Source organism: Zeugodacus cucurbitae, chromosome 5 (genome assembly GCF_028554725.1).
Source record: "Zeugodacus cucurbitae isolate PBARC_wt_2022May chromosome 5, idZeuCucr1.2, whole genome shotgun sequence".
NCBI classification, from domain to species: domain Eukaryota; kingdom Metazoa; phylum Arthropoda; class Insecta; order Diptera; family Tephritidae; genus Zeugodacus; species Zeugodacus cucurbitae.
Genome location: NC_071670.1, coordinates 44,749,840 through 44,777,802, shown reverse-complemented (window position 1 = coordinate 44,777,802; position 27,963 = coordinate 44,749,840). Strand labels below are relative to the sequence as shown.

Here is a 27,963-nt window from a genome sequence, read left to right as displayed (position 1 = left end):
ATCCATTACAATAGTAAAATTTGATTTTTTTGCTGCTTAAATCTAAATACTCGTATGGTAAAAAAATATGTTTAAAAAAATGTATTTGTTGTATTCATGTATGTATGTATGTATGTATGTATGCAGTTGCTTAAAGATTGTAATAATCGACAAACTCAACGGTGCGTCTGTAACACATCGGATTCAATCTGACCGGTTTCCATTTCTTCTACAAATTCCCAAGACCAATAAAGTGGTATCAGAAAACGTGAACAATGTGAGAAAAACATAAAGAAAAGATAAAGAAAGAAAAAACGAACAGTGTTTTTAGTTAAAGGCAAACAAACGAACTTAACTCAAGTACATATAATATTTGTATATAAATTGTATATGTGGAATGCATAAATGCGTACGGAATGTTTGAGCGCAGGCGCAGTAAATGCGAATAATGTATGCAAGCTAGACGGGATGCAGTTAGCGCGCGCTTTGCGTATTTACGTTAAACAAAAAAGTTCAGAATTAACTCACTCTAACATGCTTGTTTAAAAAAAATAATAATTTTTTTTGGACAACCTTAAAAAGCTATACTAAGCGCTGCAAAATAAGCCACTTCACAGTATAACACAACAACAAAGACAGTGATGAAGGATGCACAAAAAAAAATTTGAATAGAAAACTAAACTGTTGCGCTGGGTAACGGTGGTGTTGGCGGTATAATATTTGGTATTGCCACAACGCATGCGCCAGCGCGACTGTATGTCAACGGTGCAGCCTGCGTCCACTCATTTGTCTCTGCATTGTAGACTTCAACGGTTTTTAAATAGTGATTGCCATCATAACCGCCAATTGCCATCAGACGATCGCCCAACAAAGCGCAGCCGATAGCATCGCGTCCGACATTAAGCGAACAGATCTGCAAATGTGATAAAGTAACATTAATTATTAAAAACAATAAACATAAACTGCTCACCAAAGTCCAGGAATCTGTTGCGGGATCGTAACGCTCCACTGTGTCAGTGCGACAGACAGACGGATTGCTCGCAGGACAATCGTGCCCACCCAGCGCGTATAGGAAGCCATTTGCGACGGCAACCTGCAAAAACAGTTATGATTTAAGCCAGTAATGATAAAACACCAAAGCAATTGCACTTACGCCCACGCCACCGCGTCGTTTATTCATCGGTGCGCGCATTGTCCATTTATTGGTGTGCGGATCGTAACATTCGATGGAGCGATGGCATACCGAACCATCGCGACCGCCCACCACATACAAACGGCCACCAAGCACTGCCACGCCAGCGGTGGAACGCATGGAAGACATGGAAGCCACATAACTCCAGGTACGTGTACTCGGGTCCCAACTGTAATTAAAACAGCAGTAGATACTTGGAAAAAAAATTATGTTTACTCTTATAGCACACACCGTTCAACAGTCGACAAATAGCTCCAGCCATCATGTCCACCAACCGCATAGAGTGGCCCCTCCAACACGGCCACACCCAAACCATGACGATGTGTGCCCATGGGATTGAGCGCGGTCCATACCATGGTATTCAAGTCTAAACTCTCTACTGTATTGAGCGTTTTTAAGCCATCACGACCGCCCACTATCACTAACTTATCATCCATCACAGCAACACCGAATTGTAAACGACGTGCGGACATATTCTTCCACACGGACCACTTGTCACCATACGGACAGTAGCTTTCAATACTTATAGCGCCCTGGAAAATTGATTATTTGTTTGTTGTTGTTTTATGATTTTTGTGCTAAAATGTGTTTTACCTTGTGCGCATCCATGCCACCCACAGCCAGCAAGCGACCTACTGTGGACTTCCGCGGTTTTGTGCGCTCCGAAGCTATTAAAGCCAACAGATTGCGGCGTTCGGGCAGTAAATGCCATTTAAGCGCCTCCATTACAAGCTGTTGACATTCATTCGAACTGCACAGCGTCTCAACATGATCCATTATGAAGGAGGGTTTCAGCAAGGGCAAACGCACTAACGCCAGCAGCTCGGGTATGTGTTTCTCACGACTGGCGGCATCATGTTGCACCCACATCTTGAGACTGTGCACTACATCCTCCTCGGTGGGCACATTGAGATCATCGCTGGAGATAAGCTTACCCAGCTGCTCGGAGTCGAGTTGCAGAAATTCTTGATTTTTGCAAACCTGTGAAAAATAATTACGAATATTTGATTAAATTGAATTAAAATGAATATCAGCGAACTTTACCTGCATGAAATGCTGGCATGTGTACGATTTGGCTAGCCGTAGTAGCGTTGTGCAGCTTTGACGTTCCGCGAAGAAGGCAAAGCCCAGGCAGTTTGATGGATGCAATTGACGCGCAAGGAAGTTGCAGCAGGCAGTGACCACAGCGTTCAGCTGTAGCAGACAGGCAGTGGCTAGCAGCGTTTCGACAGTATCTTCGCGCAGCTCAATATAACCCGTATAACAGTATTGTATTAGTATTTGTAATGCATCGCCATGCACCTCGCCAAGCGTGACTTCCTGCTCTTTGGTCTCACGCAAGGAACCAGTGAACATGGCGGCAAAGTAGGCGCTGGATGCCGATAACACTACACGATGCGCAGGCACACTACATACAAGTGAGGGGAATGATAGTAGTTACTTAAGAACGTTTTTGTCAACATAGTATAGATGTTAGGGGCCATATGCAAATTTTTTTCGCTATTTATGCTTATATATATACTGAGCATCGTGTACACCTGCCAATATTTCTCTACGCCCTATAAACATATCCGCAGCACGTCAATAACCTAATTTATATACAAACTTATACACATTTAGCCCTAGAGTAAATACATGTGCACCTTAGAGTCTGCATGAATAAATTTATGTGATTCATATAAACAAAGTCACACAGGTAAACTTGCCAAGCGCTTGGCAATTTTTTAATGCAACATTTGATTACACGGAAAACGCAAACGTAAGCAATTTTCAGCCTAACTGGCCGGTGGATACCCATATCTACACATTATTTTACTTTTTTGTTTATTTATTTTATTATCACTGTACTATTTTTGCTTTGCTATCTCCCTGTTGTGATATCAAAGTTAGGGGAGAAATTTTAGTTTAGTCATAGTGTTATTAATTTTGTCATATAAACATTTTTAGAGATATAAACATATCTGCGTTGTGTTTTTTGTTGTTATTATTTGAGTTCACACCATGTACTTACACAAGTTGTCGGTTAATGGCAACAGCTAATTCAAAACAAAACAGCAACCGTACGACGCCTTCACCTTCATCCAGCCAACGCACAGCTGTAGCGACATTATATATTACATATATATATTTACAATGAATATATGTGTATACATATATAATTTACAACAGTCGGCTGCTATATATCACATACAGTAACAGCGCGTTGTCATTCAATGGAACGAGTAGCAAAAATGTGCAAAAGGGGAGACAAGTGTAGCTACAGCTACAGCTACAGCTATCCAATTGTCGTACTAGCTAGCACTTCTTTGTTTGGTGCGGCTTTTCCTATAGCGCGCAGCACTTTGCAGACAAAGAACGAGGCGCACTACGATTAGTGCAAAAAACAACTTCATACATACATACATATACATACACTTGTATATAATTTGAAAAAGAAATTGCTAGACAAACGGTGTAAAGAGCATGTGTATGGTTTGTACGCAGATCACTTGTGACGCAGTATACAGTACTCAACTCTTTATGCATATATACCATGCCCCCTCCTGGACTATTGCTTTTGTTTGCTGCATGTAAATGCGTCCTGACCTTAACTGTCTATTTGCTGTGGCACTTTTTATAATGGACCAACTCTTGTGATTGAAATGTCTTTGTTTCTTACACGCCGGAAATGCACTTCATTGACAATGATCAAAGTAGTTTTCATTTTTATAGTTACACACAAATGTATGGTTGCACACACTTACCGCTTGCCGTCGATTCCAGCAATTAATACTACATCGCAAAGCTGATGACTATCCAAATATAACTGCAAGCGCTTCAATACACTTTCCGCATGATCACGACAACGGAAAAATTCATCTTGACTTACAGCAGATGTAAGGCTGCCTAAACTATAGTCACGGGTTAGCGAATCTCCATCGGCCAGCAGCGATATGGGCGCTGAAGAGGATGTCATCGAATCACGACTGGGGCTATCTTTGTTCGTAGACATAATGGCGACGTTGTAGTTTTTTAGTGCAAAACTATTGTATATCCGTATGTGTGTTTGTTTGTTATTAAATAGTAGTTTATTTATCGTCAGCAACTAATTGCGTTGAAGTTATAAATGCAAAAATTGTGCTTAATAAATTAGTTGTTTCTCGATTTTACGAATTATTTGAATTTGCGCTTTTAATTTTATTATGTACTTTATTCCGATTGCACTCCAGTAGGGTAAACAAAAAATGAGCACCAACACTTTGAACTGCAGCAGCGGAATGACAACGATTCGTTTATTGCCAATTAAATGCACTTAACAAAGCGTTGGAGTTGATCAAATAAACGGTCCACCTCTTTGTTGCGCGTATTTATTTTGGACGTGCGTTGCTTCGGAGGCAACTAAACATATTGAAACTGTTACTCCTGCTTCCATAAATATGGACTTAAGTTTTTTAATTGCATTTGTTGCAAGAATAATGTATGAAGATGGAAATGGCGAATGAAATGCGAAAACCAGCTCAAAATACGACCAATTGGAAAAATAATTAATGCAGCGTTGCCAAACTATTAAAAGCGAACAGGTTCAAAATGTTTTTTCAAATACATATTCGCTAAGTGAACTTATCATGCATTGAATATTTATTTAATTTGTAATAATTTATAATGTGCTGGATTTAATTGAATATTAGCCAAAAATTGTTGGAAAAACGATTACTAAATGCGCGACTATATAATTAAGAGGATTGGGCAACTACAACCGAAAGTAAACAAAATTGGCAACAGAGAGTTGCCAATGCAGCAGGCAAAAAAGGAATCAGTTGGCAACACCCGCACTTCCTAAAGGAAAACACTTCCGGTGTAAATACTAGTATAAATATTATTTATAAAATAATAATTAACAATAATTATATGTTGTGGAATTAAAAAGCTGTCTTCGATATATTGTATTGATTTCTTATCTTGATGTCATCTTATATTAATTACATTTTCACACTAAATTTTCTTCTCGAAATTTACATATTTAAGTATTTAATTAATAAAACAGTAATGTTTGTATATGAATTCGATTATAATTTGATTATTGAGTATCATTTTTATTAATTTAAACGATTTATTTTAAATTTTTAATATAGAAAAGTGTTTACGTAACGTTAATTGATAACGTCATGGCAACTTGATAAACGTAACGTAATCCAGCAATAAAATGCTTTGGCTGACAATTTTCCAATTAGAGAGTTGCCAGTTAGCGTAAAATCACTTATTTTGAAAAAATAGTCAATTTTAATTTAAATTATTTAAGCAAATGCTGATCTATAGACTGTAAATATTAAACAAAACTTATTCACAGCACATTTACCTATAAATATAAATTAATTTTCTCTAAACAAATTAATCATTACAGTATATAATAAAGTGGACTCAATAATATGTGTTATGTTTGTGTAATAACTACATCTGGCAGTACTACAAACGAATACGACGAACGGACGAGGCTGGCCAAAAGCGCACTGTGCTTATAAAATTTTTTTCGCAGCTAAAAATAAATAGAAATTCGAATATTCCTTCCCAGAGTTAGTGCAATAAGAAAAGTGAGTGAAATCGACCTTAAAGTGATGAATTATTAACGTGCAAGTGCTTTTTTAATAACTACCACTTGTCAAGTGATCGATCGATGCAAAGGCCGTCCAATTGTCGTCGGTAGAAAAAAGTCAAAGTCAAAAATGCTAGAAGGAGGCGTTGCGACCTCATTTCCTAACGTGTGCCCAAAACCCATTGCCTCCACCTTAAATGTCGCATTTCCACGCAGTGCACACATAACCAATCAAAGCGAGTAAATAAATTTGTTGGTTAGCTGGATGTAGCCAACTATTGATACCATAGCAGCCAAATCTTATTGACGCTAACAAAATCTGGTTAACACGGTTGCTGCCGCAACCACTGCCAATAGGCATTGTCGACGTCGTTGTCGTCGTCGCCACATTTCCACTTTCCATTTTGAGGAAAATATTTTACTTTGCGTAATATTTATGTAGTTTTGTTTTATGTATGAGTCGCATTGCTGTTGGCTGACTGGTCGATTTGTTGGTTGGTGTATTCAGCGCTTTTAAAAATAGAATTTTTTAATGATGATTTGACTTTCGACGCTGTTGTGTTTGTGTTTTTCGAGACAATTTTTCTCGTGCGCGTTTTGTGCATTGTCTATTTAATAGAGGCGCATTTTCACGGCAATACAATACAAGGGGAGAAAAAAATATTCAAGGAATAAGAAAAAAGTATGTCGACGCCAAGGCGGCTAGTATAGTTGGAGTTGTAACGTGATAATAGTGGTAGTGGGACGAAGTGATGTTGTACTCGCACAAGTGTAAATTTGTTGGGCTAAAGCAGTGAAAATGAATGAGAGTTAACGTTCAACTCGTATCTTTGCGTTCGTATGTATGTACAAGCACCAATTGTGATCAGCTGGCCATCCGTTCGTGGAAGAAAGGTGCAGGTGTGAGACGAGTTTCGTAAAATGTGGGTGGCGCTGGCCCCGAAGTGCCATAACGACAAGAAGGCGACGACGAATACAACGTCGTAATCGCCGTGTTGTTGACGACGATTGGCAAAATGCTACAAATGTTGTCGTATGCGTCAACGCCGTCGTTGATATTTTGATTACTCCCGACTGCGCTGTCATCGTAGCGGTTGTCATTGGCGTTTGCGCTGCCAATGTAGTTTTGCTCCTTCTTATGCTGCGGGTTTGGGGTGTGCGAACGTGCCGACCATGACTTTGTTGAGTGAAAATAAATTGTGTGAATTCAAAAATGAAAACTACCAAAAGCGTTTGATAGCATAAAGTTGTTAAAGTACTCGATTACATATGTTTTCATTGATTATAAAGAGTGTATGAAACATAATCCCTGTGCACGTGAAAACCGTTATTTGTTAATATGCAGTTAGCGCCAACTACAGCAACAACGGAGGCAGTGCCAGTCGTAGTATAGTATTCTTTATTTTTTTCCCCCACAATTACTATAATATGAGAGCAACCCTGATTTCTACCACTTATCGATTACTACTTGGCACTCGTCCCTAAGCCAAAATGCTGAGATCAAAAACATGAAAATAGACAATTGGGTTAGGATGGCACTAAGTCAATAAACTATTAGCACTTTGTCATTTCCGCGTACTACCATGGAAAAATACTATTCTTTAATGTTTCTACTTTGTATTTCTTCTCAAATAGTTGGACGTCGGTAAAGAAAGCGAAGAAAAATACAAAGAATAATACAACAGCAGTTACGTTTATCTTCATAACTTATCTGTGAAATTGCAAGTGAGTTAGCTTTTATGAAGCTAGTACCAATTATGTAAGGTAATGGATGCGCGCATAGCACTGATGCCAATAATCTGGACAACAAGTGTACCAACCACTTAGGTGAGTTTCTTATTTTCTTATCTGCATAAAAAATATAATTTCTATGCGATTTTTTGTATATTTTACAGTCGAACAGCATTAATGATTGCATATTTCCACACAACCAAAATAACGTAATCTACTACAAAAAACAGCAAATAGTTTTCAAAACAATAGAACAACAACTAAAAACAACGTAGAAAAAAAAAACAAGCAACGCAGTGTGCACGGTCAAAGCTTTTATAATACAACTACTAATATGCCTGTGATTTCGCCACGCCGATCATCGACATCGAACAGTGGCAGTCTATACGGCACCTCTTCGTCCGGTACTGGCAGTACAGGCACTAGTACAGCCGGTGCATATAGTAGTGGTTCGTCGTATTTGAGTCGTGCAAATAGCTTGTCCAAACCCAGCACAGCAAGCAGCTCATTGTGGTCAACATCCTCGTCGTCTGGTGCATCGAAATATACACCCAACTATTATAGCTCTTATTTGGGTTCAAATTCATCATCCTATTCGCCACGTACAGCATCGCAACGTAACTCTTTGTCGTCTTTGTACCTGAGCGGCGGCTCCTCCGGATTAGGAACCTATCGCAGTAGTTCATCTTATTTGTCTGCCGGCAGCAATGATCCAATTACAACCAGTCGATATGGAGTGAGTAGACAAACATACAAACAAGCAAACAAAACCAAAAACAACAAGTGTATTATACAAAAGCTTTTGCTAAATCCAAAAAAAAATACATGCATTCACTATGTATGTAGTAGTTTAGTGTGTGTATAGGGCTTTTTTTTTTGGACATTTGTGCAATGTCTCATTTAGTAGCGTTATTAGTAAACAAAAACTATAAAGTGTAGTTGTGAGTGTTATTTGCTGATTTGCATTACAAGCATGTAACATATGCATACATACATGTTCAAACATACATATATAAATATGTAAACATTGCGTGCACCTTTCACCAAATTACTCATTAGCAGCACACCCACCCACTTGTACACACACACGCACACACATATTGGCAAACGTACAGAAACCCTGGGGACTGTCGTGTGTTATTTACTTACATTGGGTTATGCGTTTGTTTAATGATACTACACTTTCGGGTAATATTCATGTGTTTTTTTTTTAACTGCAGTGCAAATTGTGACAATTAAAATGTTTTGTAAAAAAAGTAGTGTTGTTTTAGGTTATCAAAATTATAATTTTTGTTAATGTTTAATACACAGTAAATATAATTTAATATTGACATTAACTTTGTGTTTGACAATCGCAAACGCAATCGCAAAAAATCTTATCTTTATATTTATTATTGTAAAATTGTGATTAGTTTGCAGAACTCTTTAGCTAGTTTAGATGTTAGCCTTCGGGTTAGTGTTAAGTTAATAATATTTCACGTTGCAAAGCACACGTTTGTTACTATACCGTTACTTAAACGCCAAATTTAGGTTAGATTGTGTAAAAAGTGTACTTTTACTTTCCAAACGAAATGAAAATGAAAAAGTGTTTTATGAAATCAAAAAATTGAGTTTTTTTGTATCTTAATTTAAAAACAAATATGCAAATATTTAATTGTGATTTAGCAGTGTTGTTCAATACTATATAAATGTGTTATACTTTAATGCCAGTGACAATAAAATAATTCTAAATAATTGCAATATTATGTGTAGGCGTGAAATAACTAATAGAAAACTCGAAATGATTACATAAATCACAAACTATTTATTTCCTTATGCCTTAAAAAGCTTACACGTTAGCTTATTGTGGGCAAATCACACAAATATTATTGATAATAGTACAAAAACAAAAACAAAAAAATTGTTTGTGATTTATAGTTTACTGATTACTGAAGGTCTTCAGGGTTTAATGCTCTCTATGTCATTATATAATATACTGAGGCTTATAAAGCGTAAATTCCATTCCACACAGTGTTAATCAATTACACACTGCACTAGTACTATTAACGCTCAAACGGTGATAATTTTCATATCTGTATAAATGCTGCTCTCTAACCATTTGTTAAATAAACAAAAATATACATATGTACATACATACATACATACAAATGTATGCCAAAATGAAAAAAAAAGTTTTGTTTAACTGACGCGCATATGCTTATGTGGCCACAAATTACCCTGCGGTTATACATACGTACATAAATGTAGATATAATATGTATAAGTAATCACACCTTAGCTTTTGCTTACATACGATGTACACTCATTGCAACAACAACAACAACATCTGTATGTTTGTACATACTATCGTGACTCATATTTTTCTTTTCTGTATTTATGTTATGTTTATTCGTTTGTATTTGTCACAACAACAACAACCACCAATGCACATGTGAACGTGTAAAAATTCAAATTTAATGACAACAACAACAACACCGCTATCAAATCAACCATCACAACAACAACAATCAACAACAATATCTCTCTGTCCAATTGTCATGGTCATTGTCATATTCATTTCTATCTGCATCATAAATCTCACCTATGTATCTCTAATGGGGCCAAAACCGTTACAAATTCTATGCATCTGTAAATGTTGAACATGAAAACAAAATTCGAAAACTCGCAAAAAAAATCGCACAAATTGTGTCAAAAAATGACGCGCGCCCGCGCCACAGTTACCCAAATCACCCAAGACATCCGATACATTGCGCAAGCGTAAGGACAGAGATACGAGCAACAGCATTGATAGCAGCGATGTGAACGGTGGTGGTGGCGGCGGCGCTAAGAAGCCGCCCTCCGGTTCGGATGCGGGCAATAATAAGCGCTTGTCAGGCTCATATTCATCCTCATCCCTAGCACGTTTAGTAGCGACATCTGGCCTGGAAATCTATGAAAAATACAGTCCCGCTAACTATAAACCCAATTGTGAACTTGCACGTTCCAGCTCAGCGCTAACTGAGGCTGAGGTAGCCGCAGCTGCAACGACAACGACGAACGATGACCAGCTACGTAACGAGACAACGACAAACATAACCTTAGACCGACCACGCAGTCGCTATAGTCGTTTGTATAGCGGCGGTGATGAGACTACCAGCTACAGCAACAACAAATACAGTGACAGCAGCAGCAACAGCAATAAAAATGAGAATGACAGCACTACATCAACAGCCAAGCCGCATCGTTCCAGTTACCGTGAGCGTGCGGCAGCAGCAGCGAAACAACAGGCCAACGCCCTCGCACCCTCCACATCGACCTCGTCTGTGCTGAGTCATAGCAGCAGTAGCGGTGATGTGCCGACAGCAACATTTACTTTGCGCAGCAATCGTACACCAAAAACCACTGTGACGAAGGCAGAGGATAGCGTAACGCTCAACAATGGCGACAAGAGTGGCGGTAGCATCAGTCGTCAAGGCAGCAAAACGAATTTGAGCAGCAGCAGCAACAACAACAACAACACATACACCAATGACCTTGAGAGCAACTTGAAGGAGCTAAAGTTGTCCAATTCGGGCAGCGGCAGCGGTCTGTACAAGGATAGCAGCAGCGGCAGCATAACCACCACCTTTACGATGCCGTTGCAGTCGCGGAAATCATCGCTCAGCACCAGCAATAGCAGCGGTCATCTCAGCGCGCTAACTACCTCAAACAACGACAACGACGGCGAACTGAAGCGCAATCGCAGCGCCAACAATTTGGATGTGGTCGACAATTGTGCGCCAACATACGAACTTAAGCCGAACAATGCAGCAGCTGGCGGCGCGGAGGTGTGCACCAGCGCCACGCTCAAAATGGTGGACACACCGATCACCGCGAAGAAGGTAAATCGCAGGCGACAAACGCAACTCGCCGCTCAGTTGTCTGTGCTTTGATAGCGCGCGTTTGTAATCTCACAAATTTCCGCTGCGTTGCACACTAACCTCTGGCTTGTTTCGCTTGTGCTGCTCCTGCCATGGCGTCTACCATGCATGTGCCTACTACTACTAATCATATACTGCATATTTGTTTAACTGTTGATTGGCGGCTAACAAATTGTGTCCACTTGACCTTTTTTTGCTTTTAGTTTAAGTTGAGGTATTTGTGGTTTTTTTGTGAATACCAAGCACAGCGGCTTTTGTACACAAGATATCCTGTTAGGAAATGCATGCGCTCCACCTCCACGTGGCATCCTATAGCACAATCAGCTCATCGGACATTGACTGCTTGTCAATGGTTTGCAATTCGCTGCAGGGTGTTTCGGAGGCGTTTTTTTTATTTAAATGGTTACCATTTTTAGGAGAATTGGAATTTCTGATAATTTATAAAAAAAAATATGAATTTTTTACAGTCAAAATTAACGAATTTGTTGGTTCAATTTTTTTTAATAATCATTAAAATTTATTCTCTACACTTCATAATCATAAAAAAAAAATCATAAAAAACATCTAACGCTCATGACGTCATAAAATTGTCATAAATTCAATTTAAATAATTAAAATTAATTTCTCAAGCATTTTTAAATTTTCTTTTGAGTTATTAAGCAGTTTGAGATCACTTATATAAAATAGGAATTTTTTAACTATAACCACTATTTTGGATATGGTGTATGGTGAAGAGAAAATTTGTTTGGCCAATGAAAGATGCTTGCCTCAATATTTTGTTTTATGCGGATTCTTTACAAATATGGTACAAATTTTATATTGTTACAACAACAACAAAAGGTGGAAAATGAAGACATTAGTTTGACAATGAAATGGTTTGGAAAAAAATTAAAAATAAATTTGTTCTAAATTAGGTCAGTTCTTAGCTCGAAACTTATTCGTATTTTTATACTCTCGGAACAAAGTTGCTAAGAGTGTATAATAGTTTTGTTCACCTAACAGTTGTTTGTATCTCATAAAACTTAACGAGTTAGATATAGAGTTTTATATATCAAAATGATTAGGATGACGAGACGTGTTGAAATTCGTATGTCTGTCCGTCCATCCGTGCAAATCATAACTTGAGTAAAATTGAGAAATGTGTACTAAACATGTTCCTTGTGACCTTGGGCGATATCATACCATTGCCACGCCCAAAAAAAGGAAAAGCGAAAAAACCTATAAAGTGTTATTGTAACTAAGTCATACATACAGTTATAAAAGCGAAATTTAGTATAAAGGATCGCACTAAGGAGGGGCATGGATGTAAACGCCCCTAAATAAGTTTTTTGTGAATATCTCGCAAACTAATAAAGCTATATAAACCAAACTTCAGTCGGAAAACATTAGAAACACAAAGTTTTACAAAAAAAAAAAAAATGGCAAAAGAAAGCAGTAATCATATTTTAAAAAAATTGAAAATGGGCGTGGCGTCGTCCATTTATGAGTCAAAAACCATATCTCATAAACTACTCGACCATTTTCTTTGAAATTCCGTACATAATACTTTCTTGACACCCTGATAACACGGACAAAAAATGTGCGAAATCGTTTCACAACCACGACTACTTTCCATGTAACTCAATTTTGAATTCCATCTGATTTGATTCCAGCACTTTATAATATATACATTATGGAACCAATGAAGAAATACTGTATTTTGAGCTGTGGCTTCACTTGTGAAAAAATTGTCGAAATAAAATTATAACTTTTCAATGCTCCGGATATCGAACAGGAAGAACTCGGTTCGTTAAATCTCTCAGATATTTTAATGTAATTCAGAGAAAACCTTTTTCTTCTAATAGTGTGTCTCTATAACAAAAATTATTAAAATCGGGTCATAATTTCCCCTAGCTCCCATATACCTAATTATAGGTTTTTCAAAAATTTGAAGGGGTTATAACGCATTCATTCGTTAATATGTGAGATACCTTAGCAAAATTAAGTGAGCGTATAGTCTTGGATATAGCGTACCTTGGTGATGAAAATGAGTGAAATCGGTTCAGGAAATATCTCAGCCCTCATATACTATTTATGATGATTTTCGTTATTCTATTGGACTTTATGCAGATTATATGGCTCAAATTGTATGTAAAATATTCGGTTGCATCCGAACTTATCCTTTAGTTTTTTTTTTTTTTTTTTAATTTTATGTGCATATGAGGCATACTTTTTAAACTTTATAAATTAAATTAGGAGTTTTTAAACGCAGTTAAATTAATTTTTAAACTAAATTTGAAATGTTAGACAATATCACATTTATGCTATATTCTAATGAAACTCAAAATCATTTTAAATTTCGAAAGACTGTTTTTTTTGCAAAATAGTTGAAAGTCTCTTTCTAACTGCTAATATAATAGGAAACGAATAAGAGAATAAAATTTTTTGTTGTTTCTACTAAATAGTATTAGCAAAAACAACAACAAAAAATCAAAGAAAACAATTTTAATGCGAATTTATAGCCCCGCCTACATAGCTAGATATTATAGTATGTTTGCAGTACATATTTATTAAATGCTTACAGATTCTATACACACTACATAGACGCCTAGTACATATTGTATGGTTTAGCTGAATGTAACAAAATCTCTTAACAAATTAGCCGACAACGCGACGCCCACATTATGTCGAAGTATATATGTACATACATATACATATATGGCATATAAGTATGTATGTAAATAAGTGTATAAATACAGTTTGAACGCGCCACAACCAACCAACGGTAGCATCATCGACAGCGTCATCATGCCATTCTCAGTGTTATGATCAACCTTTACCCACGTTCAATAATTGAACAGACTAAATACATGCCATATTCATGCACATACATACATAGTACATACATACATACGCATTACTAACCAAAAGCATCGTCATGTAACTTGTTTGTGTTTCCTCTTCTGTGTATTTTCTAGATGAATATTCGCAGGCCTTGTTGCTGTCACTGAATAGAACGCATATGTATTTTTGAACTCCTCTCCTCCAAACCCCCCACAAAAAAAAAAAAAATACAAAACAAGCGAAAAAGAGAAACAAAACAAAACCAAAAAGCAAAAACAAAATATATATAAAATACTAACCAACAACAAATAAGAGCAAAAAATAAATAAATTAAAAATAAAATAGATATAAAAATAAAAACAAAAAGTAAGAGTATAGCAAAATATACAACAACAAACATGATGTGTGCAACAACAAGTTTAACGCGAAAATTTCGGCAAAAATTTTCAGTGAAAGCAAAGCGAATCGATGATTTCGCTAAATAATTAGTAGTGTGCGCAAAAACGCGAATAGATTATACGAAAGACAGGAGTGAAAAAAATAAATAAATAAAAAACTAAAAATAAAAAAATAAAATAAAAATTATACAAAAATCAAATCGAGTGACAAAACACTTAAAAAATACGGCAAATTGCCAAAAAATAAATCAAAATACAATAAAGATAGAAGAAAATAAACTCAAAAACCCACAAACAAACGACAAAGCAAACAAACGAGACTACTAATTAATTGAATACCTTCCACACATTCCACAGCAGTTGCGAGCCATAGCGCGTAGCGAAACGCAAAATTAAAATAAAAATTTGCAGAATATACTCAATACAAATAAAAAAGTCAAAGCGACAAGTGATAAAAGTGCAAATATAAAGAAAGAATAATAAAAAAATAAACAAACAAACAAAAAACAGTAAGCAAGCAGTGTAACGGAGCATTTGAAAACCCCGAATATACGTATAGTATAATGATAGACATTAAAAAAGGCAGAAATAGTTTTGAAAATTTTTCAATATTGCGTGAAAAATGTGAGCAAACCGTTATATTAGCGCAGCGTTCACAGCAGCAGCAGCAGCAAATAACCAACAATATCCATTACAATAACAACACGACGAGCGTACATAGACCAAAAACGACATCGACAACAACAGCGGCAGCGTTGTTTCCGCCCGAAACCAGCAGCACAACAAAATCACGCCTACACACAACAACTACAACAACAATAAGTGTTAACGGCAAAGCAGAAGCGAAATATCTGAACGGCAGCGGTGGTAGGCGTGCTGCAACGGTGGGCAGCACGCACAACACCAAAATCAATACAACAGTCAAAAACACCAATAACAACAGTAAAATACACAACAGCGACGACACGAATCCGGTGCGCGCCGCCAATCAGCCATTCTTTCTCGTCTCGCAATTTCAAGATCAAAACTTTCTGAAGGAGGAATGTGAGTTGGCGCATGCGCAAGTTGCACCAAAACAACAACAACAACAAAAACAAGAAGAACAAGAATACGAACAAGTCGCAACAGCCAATGGTGACGCTAACAACGCGAGTGCGCACAACAACAACAATAACGCAAAACCAACAACTACTCAACAACAACCGAGTGGCGGCAACTACCGGCGTAAAAGCGTCAGCGACACAAGCAAAAGCAATAACAACAACACCAGCAACAGCAACAATCACAGCCAAAAAGCAAATAACGCGTACTCCATTGCGAGCATTAGTAGGCGCACAGCAACAACAACAACACCAACACCAACAGCAGCAACAGTGGCGGCGGTAACATCGAATGGTGTACGACGCAGCGGCGGCGGTAGCGCCAACGCCAGCGTCAATATCAACAATCCACATCATCACCATCACCATCACGTCAATACAACAGCATCCGCTGTGGCGACGACGAGTACGAACGCCAGCGCCAACGTTACGGCGAAGAGCGCCACAAACGATACCACCGTCCACAAGGTCGACATTGTCTTCAATAATCGCGCGCCAACGCAAGCGAACGGTGGACGTTTCGTGACGTCAAAAAGTGCGAAGCAGCCACAACAACATAGTGCGTACAACGCTACGCGTCCGCTCAACGGCACTACTATACTGGCCACAACAAACGGGGGCGCGCCAGCAACGAGCAGCGCTGCAACCAGTGGCGTTGGCACGTCGGCAGCGACAGCGACTAAGCTGAGTAACGGTCAAGGTAAATTGGTACGTCCGCTGGTGCATCGCACCATACCATCGACGGCGGTGGCGGCAGCGAACGCGGCCGCTGCGCGTGAAAACGTGAACGCCTACTCTAATAAACTGTTCAACAGCTACAGCAGCAATAGTAATCGCCTCAGCAATAATAACAACAATAATATCAATAATAACGGTGTGAATAGTGTGTGCATTAGCAATAATAGCGGCGGCAGCAGCAACAATAATATCACCAGTGGCGTTAACGGTATGCAACATACGCTCGAACACGACGATATCAAGTACATCGATAGTGATGACGCGCCCACAACGGCAGCGTTGGCGCATGCCAGCGCCACAACGGTGACCACGCCTGCGCGTGGCGGCGCGCAGTTGGAGCGGAAAACACAGTTGCGCTGTGAGCAGCAGCTCTGTTGTCAGCATACCAATTGCGCGACGTCCACAACGGCAACGCTGACAGGCGCCTCCGCTGCTGCCGGTGTTGGTGGCGCGTCACTCAAAACACGTATGCGTCCCAAATCGACGATCATCTGTTCCACCAGCAATCTCGTCTTCGAGAAGATCAACAATTACAAGTATGCCAATGGGAGCGCAGGTGGCGGCAGCAGCGCGGCTAAATTTGTCGCCGAAGCAGCGGCAGCGCGTCGCAATGAGTTGCGGCACAGCATCGATTCGAATAGCATACGGGCGTCCATTGAGAAATTCGATAGTTTCAGCGAGCAAAAACGTAGCGCCGGCCTGCCGCAGGTGACGCTGCGTTCGCACGGCGGCGGCGGCGGCGGCGGTAGTACAAACAATTTGCAACATCATCGCCATAGTGGCAGTGAATTCGATCACGCCACCAGCGGCGGCAGCAGCAGTCTCTTGCGGTTAGCGCAAAGCGGTGGCGGCGGTGGTTCCTTGACTCGGGCGCCCTACCGCACTGTGTCACCGTCACCGGCTACCGCTTGTAAAGTTACTGCCACAATGCATGCGCCGTCCTTGACGCCCGGTTCGGCTGGTACGTCGCCTTCGTCGTCATCGTCCATACGCAGCGGTGCATGCAATACGAACAGTTTGCCAACGAAAAGTCTTGGCAGCGTGCTGGCTGCCTCAAACAATGCAACTACCGCAATTACCGCCATCAATCGTCATCAGGAGTTGTCAGTATTGCGTGCCGCTGAGCGTGCCTCTCCCAGCGCGCAGCTACATAAAGATACAGCTTCAATGCCAGCCTCGGCTACGTCATCGCCACTCTTAAAACAAGCCGACGTGAAATTGCCGAATGGCGATGTAAAGAAGTGCGCGGCGACGGCCGTTACGAACGGCGCATGCGATGGCGCCGGCGCGGATGTTGAAACTGTAAGTTGCACTCACCAAAAAAACACTCAGAGCAAACAATTATTGTACAAAATATGCTACAGTTTATCAGTCACCAAAAACAGAAAAAAAACACGTTCACCAGCATTAATATCACACCAACCCCACCACAGAAAACCTACACTTATTAGCACCGTCAAGTTCACCAATTTTAATCATGCCTCTTCTCACCCAAGAAGCGACGTTAATTCATCAGTTTAGCTATACTTGAGTTCCTCTAAGTTTTGTAGTTTCTGGTTTCTCTGCCTCTCAGTTAGCTATCTTAAGGGTTTGTTTGTTTTCGTTGTTTTTCACGTGACGCCGTCGAAATTATTTTGTTTGTATCTCAGTTTCCACTCATCCTCAAGCAACCAGCTAAGCCGTGTTTTAGCTGAGTGAAAGAATTTGAGAAAAAAAATATTTATGTATTTTCTAATATTTTACGTTTTAATGCTTTTTATGACATAATAAAAAACGTTGTACTGTACGCACGTTGCAACTAAACACGCTGCCATTTTATAATCTAACTAATTTTATTTTAAGTTTTCAACTAATTCCTACGTTCTTGAAACCAATTGGCTGTTAACAGTTAATTTCTTTAACTGAATTTGTTTTTTTTTTGAGTCGCAACCTTTCCTGCGTTTTAATTTTATGAAATATTTTTTTTAAGCAACCATTAACCACTTATACCTTAATCCCGAAAAAGTATCTAAAAAATCCTACACTTGCCCCCGTCAAAAAAATATTTTTGTATTTTACTCACGATTTTTTATTGTTTCCTAAGCGTTTTGCTTTTTTCACAAAACTTTTACTAAAAACGTACTCTTTTATAGCTTTTCACTAAACATACATCTACAAGTTATTTGTTCATCTTTCAATTTTCTCTTTCCTGCGCCGTTTCACAGATCCGCAGCACCGCTCTACGGAGTATCCCGGCAGCACCGCCATCGCCGACAGCCTCACGTTATAGGGATCGTGATAGTCGTATAACATCGGGTCTGCTCTCCTCATCAACATCGTTGGCGTCTAATAATATCGACGATGCTAGCAAATCGCGGGATGAGAATACGGAAGGTATGTTTGTTTGGGTGTATAAGATATAGAGATTTTTGAAGGTGATAGCTCACGGTTGAGCTTTCCATCAAATATGGAATGGAGGAGAACGAAAGTTGTAATTCTTCAATAGCGTTTCTAATATGAATTGATTTCAAACATTTCTAAACTTAACCTCAATATCCGAAAATTTAGCTAAAAGCTCGTAGATTTAGTTAAAACTCAAATATATTAAAATACTATATTTAGTTCCGCAACAACAGCACACCACGAACTTGTTTATTTTGCCGTGAATATAGGGTTCCACGAAGCCATTTTGGGTGCCATACAAAATATATCAGATAAAATTTTGATAAATTTGAACACTTAACCTCAACAATTTTTTTCGATACTACTAAATTATTGCAAATAGTTATTAGTAGCTTTATAAGTAAAAATAAGTCTGGAAAGTCTAAGTTAAATATAAAATAATTTGACCCATATATTCGGCATAAAGTCCAATAGAATAATGAAAATCATCATATATGGTATAAAGGCTGAGGTAATTTCTGAACCAATTTCACTCATTTTCAACACCAAGGTACGCTATATCCGGGACTATACGCCAAGATATCTCACATATTAACCGATATATGCGGTATAAAGCCGGCCGTATTTTTTAAAAACCTATAATTAGGTATATGGGAGCTAGGTGAAGTTATGATCCGATTTTAACCATTTTTGGTAGAGAGACTATTAGAAAAAAAAATATTCCCTCTGAATTAAATTAAAATATCTGAGAGATTTACCGATATTTTTAGTGAAAAATTACCCTTAGGCGCTGAGTTCTTCATGTTTGATATCCTGGGCCTTGAAAAGTTATAATCCGATTTCGAAATTTTTTCCATGAGTGATGCTACAGATTATCATCTGTACAGCATTTGTGTAAAGTTTTATTCCCCCATCTTCATTAGTTCCTAATGTATATATTATAAAGTGAAGGAATCAGATTGAATTAAAATTTGAGTTATATGGGAAAACGTGGTTGTGAACCGATTTATCCCAAATTTCATCTGTATCATTAGGATGTCAATTAAAGATTATGTACCAAATTTCAAGATGTCTTAATTTTCATTAAAGTTATCCGTTGCACGGACAGACAGACAACTGGATTTCAACACGTCTCGTCATCCTGATCATTTTGATATGTATAACACTATATCTAACTCGTTTCGAAGAGCCACTAAAATATTTTATTTCTATTTAGAAGAGTTTTAATTTCCTCATTAAAGTATCGCTATAAGAACTCTGTGTACACCCCCTTAGCCTGCTATAAAAATACTGGAATGGTTTGATTTTTTTGTTTTCCTTTCTTTTGTGCTTGTCAAAGAATTTTGAAAAGGCAAAAAAATCCGAAATGTTGGCAGTCTTCAAATTTGTCGGATAGTTTGTCAAAATATATCATTTTTGTCGCGTCATTAGAACAAATTCTTGTTTACATCTGAATGTTATTTCGGGCCGAACCTGGTGTGCTGTTTAACTGCTTAACATTTCAATTTTCTTACAATTAATTAACAAAAACAATAATTCTTTTACAGCAAAAGAGAGAGAGAAAGATATTATAGTATTAATACATTTTAAAATTTTTCTTACACCTCTACACAACAGGTCTATGTGGGCTGAGAAATATCGGAAATACTTGTTTTATGAATTCGGTCATACAGTGTCTGAGTCACACGAGCGAATTGACAAAATTCTTACGTACACACAATGGCACACGCTCGACATCGTCCAAGGATCAACAAATCTTACAAGGTGAGTCCGAAAGGTAGAATGAAAGAGTCTATAACTAACTGTACTAACTGTTTTTTCTTACTTAATGGTCACAGAGTTTGCTAAGCTGATACGCGAGATGTGGACGAGCAGTGTACACAGCGTCACGCCGATGGATCTGAAGCGCGCCTTTTCATCCAAACATCGCATGTATAGCGATTACAACCAACAGGACGCACAGGAATTTCTGCGCTTCTTCCTCGACTCGCTGCATAGTGCACTAAATACGGGCGTGAAAGGGGAACACTTGAAAATCGACGATAATCTTAGGTGCGTATTTTAATAGTAGTTAACACTGATCGTATCTCTATATATGTATATAATATATTTTTCCGCCCCTTAGCGACAATAAGAAAGCCGATCTAACGTGGGAATGGTATTCGAGACATGAGAACTCACTCATACGCGACCTCTTCGTCGGCCAATTGAAGAGCACACTACGTTGTACCACCTGTGGCAATACGAGCGTCACCTTCGATCCGTTTTGGGATTTGAGCGTTTCGTTGCCATCATCATCACGCTGCAAGCTAGAATCTTGCCTTGATCTGTTCATACGCGAAGAGGTGTTGGATGGCGATGAGATGCCCACATGTGCGAAGTGTCGCCAACGTCGAAGGTGCACGAAAAGCTTCAGCATACAACGATTTCCCAAATATTTGGTTATACGTAAGTTATTTGTTTATCCCAAAGTTTCGAAAATAATTCATTTTGTTACATGCTTTGTACAGATTTGAAGCGTTTCTCGGAGACCCGTTGGAGCAAGCTGTCTAATATTGTCGAATTTCCGACTGGTGAACGTGAATTGAATATGGGTCCATATGGTGCGAACCCTGGCTCGAGCATACATTACTCGCTGTATGCGATTTCGAATCATATGGGTGAGTTGAGAGTTCAGATGGATTAAAAGCGTATTCTAAACGAGTAAATATAAATGAGTTAAATATAAGATTATGTATATCAAAGGGAGCAGGATGAACAGACGAGTTAAAATCCGAATGTCTGTCCGCCATATTTGGATGTAGTTTTTTTGGAGAAGTGGAGAAGTCGGCGTGGCCTTGCCACGAATAGGTTTTTTGTATATATGTGGCAAACCAGTAAAGCTATATAGACCAAACTTTCTGCAGCCACTTTCCTTACGTTTCCATTAGATATCATATAAATATGTGAAATCGCATAATAACCATGCCCACCTCCCATACAAAGGTTTGGTTGAAAATTACTAAAAGTGCGTTAACTCACTAATGAAAAACATCAGAAACACTAAATTTTACGGAAGAAATGGCAGAAGAAAGCTGCTCTCAGATTAAAAAAAAAATGGAAAATGGGCGTGGCGTCGGCCACTTATGGCTCAAAAACCATATCTCAGAAACTGCCTGACCGATTTCAATGAAATTCGGTACATACAACTTTCTTGACACCCTGAAGACACGGATCGAAAATGGGCGAAATCTGTTTAAAGCCACGATTACTTTCCATATAACTCAATTTTGAATTCCATCTCACTCACCCTCACTTTATAATATGTACATATGGAACAAATGAAGATAGCGGAATAAAGCTTAACACAAATACTGTATATGATCTGTAGCATCTCTTCTGGAAAAATTTTCGAAATCACCGCATATCGAACATAAAGAACTTGGTGCCAAAGGGTAATTTTTACTGAAAATATGGGTAAATCTCTCAGAAATTTTCATGTAGTTCAGATGGAATCTTTTTCTTCGAATAGCGTGTCTCTGTACCAAAAATGGTTAAAATCGGGTTATAACTTCCCCTAGCTTCCATATACCTAAATATAGGTTTTTAAAAAATATGGTGGGTTTGATACCTTTTAAATCGTATAATATGTGAGATATCTTAGCGGTCTTGGCTATAGTGTACCTTGGTGGTGAAAATGAGTGAAATCGGTTCAGGCATTATCCCAGCCCTCATATACTATATATGATGATTTTCGTTATTCTATTGGACTTTATACTGAATATATGGGTCAAATTGTATGTTTTCTTAAAAAAAGTAAATAAATACATTGCGAGAGTATAAAATGTTCGGTTGCACCCAATTTTAGCGATTTATTATTCATTTAAAAATGAATTATTTAAATTTGAATAAAGACAACAACAACAATTCGTTGGATTTCTCCCTATCCTTAAAACCAATGTATGCCATTTTATGAATCCCGATTATGAATACATATTTAAATTTTAGATAAAATATTAAGTAATATTGAATTTTCGGGATCCCGAAATGGTTCCGAACTGACCTCGAAATAGAAACAAAAATTTTAAAAGTTTTGGAAGTGGGTCTAACAAAACAATGAATTTTAAGCAACTTTTTAACTAAAAATCCAAATTTTCTGCTTACAGGTTCCACGGCTGGCGGTCATTATGTGGCATTGTGTAAACATCCGGTATCGAAAAAATGGCATGAATTCAACGATAATGTGTAAGTATTTTCATACAAAAATTGAATTTTTTAAATTTCTAAAATAATACACCTTCCTTTACAGTGTTAGCGACACGCTCTCCGAAAATAATCTAGTTTCATCCAGTGCCTATATACTGTTCTATGAGCGAGCGTAAGAAATAAATCACGCGTGTAACAAAAAAATAAAATAAAATAAAAAGCAAACATACTCACAGCTCCAACACACACACACACACATAACACCCACACATACACATAGCCAATCTTGCAACTTAAGTCTTATGTACAAAAGTAAAAAAAAAACATAAAATCAAACAACAAAAAAAAAAAACGAAACGGATACAACTACTAACAACAAACTCTGTAACCAGCAGAAAAATGGAACTGTCTGGGAAGACAACTGCAACAAAGCAGCAACATAAGACCACCAACAACAAAGGCAATGGCAATGGCAAACCAAATGCGAAATTCCAACGAAATTATGCGAACAGCGGCAGACACTACGGTTGAGGTGACCAACAAGACTAGAAACAAGAAAATAATGGTTTAACCATGAATCTGCAAACCATTTTAACCCATACACCTAACAAATTGCTACTGCTACTTAATCACTATAACGACTCTACTACGCTCTTCTTATTTTTTACCTTATACTAATGTCCAGCAACTATACGCCTGCATACAACATACAAACATAACTGTTGTTGACTAAAATGAAAAAAAAAAAAAAATTAATAATCACAAAAACAACAACAACAAACACATGCACGTTGTAAACATTTATGCTGCTAACTTCAAACTATTGCTAATAGCAACAACAAAAACAAAAACAACTACAAAAGCTAATGTAAAATAAAAAAAAAAATCTTAAAAAAAGCTGTGTCGACGCCGTCTCCTACTACTACAACTACAACTACTATTACACACATACTTGCAACTCCTACAAACAACAACAACAACTATTATGCAGCGTGCAACATGCAACTTGTTTGGGAAAGAAAGCAACAAACACAATATCACTTCTCAATTAGTTGTTTGGCGTACAACAACAACAACACCAACAACAATGCGGCCGCTAATTACTTTAACACGCCAAACTCTGTAAATCTCTGTACATGTAACATGTAAAAAAAATGTGCAATTTTCGATCGAGTCCAAAGATATATATACCAACATACATACATACATACATACATACATACATATATGTATAAATGTGTACATACATACATACAAACATTATAATATAGTTGCTGATGCTGTATTTCTTGTATAAATGTAAAAAAAATGCTGAAACAAAAACAACAAAAAATTATATGCCGTTGTATTTAAAAAAAGAAAAGATATGTTAAAAAGCAAGTAATTAAATCGAATAACAGTGTGTATAAGCGATTTTTAAAGCATACATACATATATATTTTTTACATATATATATATAGTTAAAATTGGTTTTCATTATATGTAAACGACGACTTGTGTATGTGAGTAAGTGCGTGGGCGTTAAAGCCGGGTGAGAGGCTTTTTGTAATGATATTGGCTAATTAACGGTTAATATATATAAATATTTTAATTTTATGCTTCGAAATGGCAGCAAAGTTGCGTATGTAGTTGTTGTTTTTTTTTATTTATATTAAGTAATTTTTGGCTTACAATTTTAGTAAAAAAAATAGTAAAAATGCTGCTAACACTTGAGTGCGCTTGTTTTAAATACACTAACAACTAATAATGTAAAAAAATAAGCGTCTTAACAGTGAATATTTATTAAATTACGCAATAGCACTTAGGGCGGAACTTAAAAATGTATAAACAGCTACTACATAGATACTAAAAATACTAACTAAAAACCCAAGCGCATATATTTATTATATATAAAATATGTATATATATATACATATATATATATATTTAATATATATAGGCGCTGTAGCGTACTATTGCTATTAAAAATAAGTTTTTATTGTATGCGAACAAGTTAAAAAAAAAGAAAAATAAAAGCTAAAACACAAATTAAGAGAGAAAGCTAGTCCTAAAACAACAACAACAACAATACAATAAAGTTAGTATATTAAACAATAACATAAATGAAATGAAAAATGTAAAAAAACTATTTATTATTGCTAAAAAAATTTATTATGGCAGCAACAAGTGTAGCTAAAGAAATTTTAACAAGGTATGCTAGTATGAAAGAAGAAAAAACAAGCTACAAATTAAAAAAAAAAAATTAAAACAATTTTTTAGGTTAAGTGCAGCAGCTAATAGCAAAATAGTTTTACAAATAAAACAATTAATAAATAAAATAATTTATTAAAAAATACACAAGCAAGCATGCAGGGCTGCGCAGAAGAGTGTAGAGAACAAAGGCGAAAGTAAGGTAAAAGAAAATAAAATATTAAAAAAGCTTGCAATAACATTATAACGGAATTTTGTACTAAATAACGGGGTAAAGAAACACTGAAGAAGCAGCGGTACACACAAAAATCATATTAAGGGGTTAGGGGTAGAAAGAGACATGAACAATTTTTTTTAAGAAGAAGACAAGAATTTTCATTAACTAGTTTTTGCTATTAAATCATGTTATTTTACAAAAGTAATAATATGGCATTATTACAAAATGTTTTGACTTGATGTCACGAAAATTTCAAAAAAAAAATAATAATTTCCAAAGTTATAGCTATTTGTGTTGACCCAGTTCCAAAAAAGGTACTTGTGGTGACAATCTTAAGTTCTGGTAGATTCATTTAAAATCAATTGGATAAGACAATTTTGTTTTATAAATAGATAATCCTGTTCCTAATCGAAGATTTTTTCGTTTTTTTTCAAAAATTTACAAAATAGCGGTATTAGGAAATTTTTTTCTAGATTTTCGGGAAAAAATCAACTGTAATTGGTCTTAAAAATCGAAAAACAAAAAAAAAAACTCGATCAGGTCCAGTATTTTATTTGTATTCTAAAAGCTTTATAAATTTCAGTAAAATCTACAGAGCGTTTTTTTCGAGTTACAGTCACCAATTCAAAAGTTAAAAAAAAAAATTTCAGAAAAACGTTTCACCCGTGCGTTTTGGAGTGCCCGAGCGCTCGAATAACTTCAAATTTTCAGAGAATATTTTAAAAATATTACACTTAACGAAAATGCAAAAAATTGATTTTTTGAAAATCCTGACTATCTCTAACCCCTTCAATATGTTGCTAAAACAACTACAAAAAACAGTAATATGAACAGATATTGGTGAAAAAGATGAAACGCAATTGGCTAAGATGAATGATGTGGAGGAATTCGAAGCAATTCAAAAACAAAAAAAAAAAAACAAAAAAAAACAACAACAAAAAGTAAACAACAACAACTAAAAATCGTTACACATACAACACATAATATACATACATGTAAATTACATATACACTACTACAACAACTACTACTATTACGTTAAAACACAATTACACTCACAACAACACAAACTAAAAATAAAAATTAAAATGAAAAAAAAAAATATTACCAAAACAAAAACAAAAAATAAAAAATATAGTTTATAATAAAAAATGCTGCGTATACATATATATAAAATGCATGAAACTTATGGTATGCGAAAATGTGTAGAAAACTTTATGAAAAAAACAACAACAACAAAAAGAAATCGTTTTTATTAAGTGCATGTCACAAGCAATTGTTTTTGTTATTTATTTTATGCTGCTGTTAATTTACTTTTAAACACATACTGTATACAGTTAAAACGCTTGTATATATATATACAGAAAAAAATAATAATAAACACACACATACTACATATATGTATGTACATGAAAATTATTTATTTTGTTGAAAGTGAACGTATGTGTGTGCGTGTCCAATTTATTTATGTGTAAAATGCAACTATTTTTTTTTATTTATTTTAAATATATTTGCCTTTTTTGTTTGAAAAGTGTGAAAAGCAAATTTTAAAAAAAATTTACAACAATTAAACCTATTTGTTACTTGTTTTCAATAATTTATTATGTTTTATTTATTTTTACGTGTGTTCATAGTGTGCGTAGGCGGGTAGAGGTAGCAGCTTCCAAGCGGCTATAAACTAGATAGAGAGTGTAAAAAATTAACAAATTGAAAAAAAAAAACAAATTACAATTCTAAAAAAAAATTAAGAAATTATATTGATTAAAAAAATTCAAAAAATAAATTAAAAATTAAAGAAATGTAAACAAAAATTAAGAAAGTATACAAAAAAAAACAAAAATAAAAAATACTAATATTTAAAAAAATATACAAAAAGCAAAAAAAAAAAGTTACAAAAAGCAAAAAAAAAAATTACATAAAATTAAAAAAAAAAATATTTATAAAAATTAAAATAAAAAAATAAAAATATTTTCAAAGTAAAACCACATTAAATGCAAAAAAATACAACACAAAATATGTATTTATGTATATTGACTTCTCATACTAACAGCGTGTTGCTAGAAATACATAATGAATACTTAAAGAACAAAAAAATAAGCAAAAACAACAACATTAGTTAATAAAAGGCCTGCAACAATAGTTAAAAAGTAAAATAAAACTGAATAATATAATTAATTCAATTTGAATGGAAAATATTAGGCAAAAACATAATTATTACTATTGTATTAAGGAAATTGCTACTCAAATCAGAAAAGAAGTATAAGAACAAACACAAAACCAAATGAAGAAAAAAATGGTCTTTATTTCATTGAAAAAATAAAATATATATTTAAAATACTAAAATTATTTATTTATTTATTTTTTCCAATATGCACCAGACTGAACTATGGCTTTGTGGAAGAGTCCTAGAGACATTTCATCTCAATTGTATACTACTTTCCGACAGGCTCGTTACCAATTAATTAATTTATATATTTTTTATTTATTTATTTTCTAAACAACCAGCGGCATCTAGCGGCTAATGCTAGTTTGCAATGATATTTCGCTTCCCATTAGCAATA

The 27,963-nt window shown here is 36.2% G+C and overlaps 3 protein-coding genes across 11 annotated transcripts in view; 1 reads left to right on the top strand and 2 right to left on the bottom strand.

Annotated features, from left to right (window-relative positions):
* LOC105213724 (ecotropic viral integration site 5 ortholog) overlaps positions 1–4,052 on the bottom strand; it is a 67,875-nt gene extending 63,823 nt beyond the window's left edge. For all 4 annotated transcript variants that reach the window (XM_054230580.1, XM_054230582.1, XM_054230583.1 and 1 more), the window contains exon 1: positions 3,916–4,052. The gene's annotated coding sequence lies outside the window, so the exon portion shown is untranslated. The remainder of the gene's footprint in view (positions 1–3,915) is intronic.
* On the bottom strand, positions 61–4,694 carry LOC105213726 (kelch-like protein 5). The gene is made up of 8 exons (XM_011186763.3): positions 3,916–4,694; positions 2,216–2,579; positions 1,766–2,152; positions 1,403–1,704; positions 1,133–1,340; positions 950–1,072; positions 662–892; positions 61–208 (listed from the first exon to the last, which is right to left on the bottom strand). The coding sequence occupies exons 1-8, from the start codon at positions 4,161–4,163 to the stop codon at positions 131–133; spliced, it is 1,941 nt and encodes a 646-aa protein (XP_011185065.1). The 5' UTR covers positions 4,164–4,694; the 3' UTR covers positions 61–130.
* Positions 4,695–5,579: 885 nt separating this feature from the next.
* On the top strand, positions 5,580–27,745 carry LOC105213728 (ubiquitin carboxyl-terminal hydrolase Usp2). Of its 6 annotated transcripts, none has more exons than XM_054230575.1 (11): positions 5,580–5,739; positions 7,377–7,568; positions 7,637–8,208; positions 10,189–11,331; positions 18,634–18,802; positions 20,429–20,575; positions 20,650–20,863; positions 20,937–21,259; positions 21,322–21,471; positions 22,957–23,035; positions 23,100–27,745. In XM_054230575.1, the coding sequence occupies exons 3-11, from the start codon at positions 7,807–7,809 to the stop codon at positions 23,170–23,172; spliced, it is 2,700 nt and encodes an 899-aa protein (XP_054086550.1). In that variant the 5' UTR covers positions 5,580–5,739; positions 7,377–7,568; positions 7,637–7,806; the 3' UTR covers positions 23,173–27,745. The 6 variants fall into 6 exon arrangements, with proteins under 6 accessions (XP_054086550.1, XP_028897184.1, XP_054086551.1 ...); XM_054230576.1 differs by lacking the exon at positions 5,580–5,739 and adding an exon at positions 6,269–6,423; XM_054230577.1 differs by lacking the exon at positions 5,580–5,739 and adding an exon at positions 7,151–7,267.
* The last annotated feature ends 218 nt before the right edge of the window (positions 27,746–27,963 follow it).

Bases quoted from the DNA above. Each gene is read 5' to 3' on its own strand.
- LOC105213728 (XM_029041350.2), top strand. From the start codon at position 15,155: ATGATAGACATTAAAAAAGGCAGAAATAGTTTTGAAAATTTTTCAATA. The intron at 20,864-20,936 runs GTGCGTATTTTA...TCCGCCCCTTAG, and splicing joins AAAATCGACGATAATCTTAG to CGACAATAAGAAAGCCGATC. The intron at 23,036-23,099 runs GTAAGTATTTTC...CTTCCTTTACAG, and splicing joins CATGAATTCAACGATAATGT to TGTTAGCGACACGCTCTCCG.
- LOC105213726 (XM_011186763.3), bottom strand. From the start codon at position 4,163: ATGTCTACGAACAAAGATAGCCCCAGTCGTGATTCGATGACATCCTCT. The intron at 893-949 runs GTGAGCAGTTTA...TCACATTTGCAG, and splicing joins CAACAGATTCCTGGACTTTG to ATCTGTTCGCTTAATGTCGG. The intron at 209-661 runs GTTTAGTTTTCT...GGGAATTTGTAG, and splicing joins CACCGTTACCCAGCGCAACA to AAGAAATGGAAACCGGTCAG.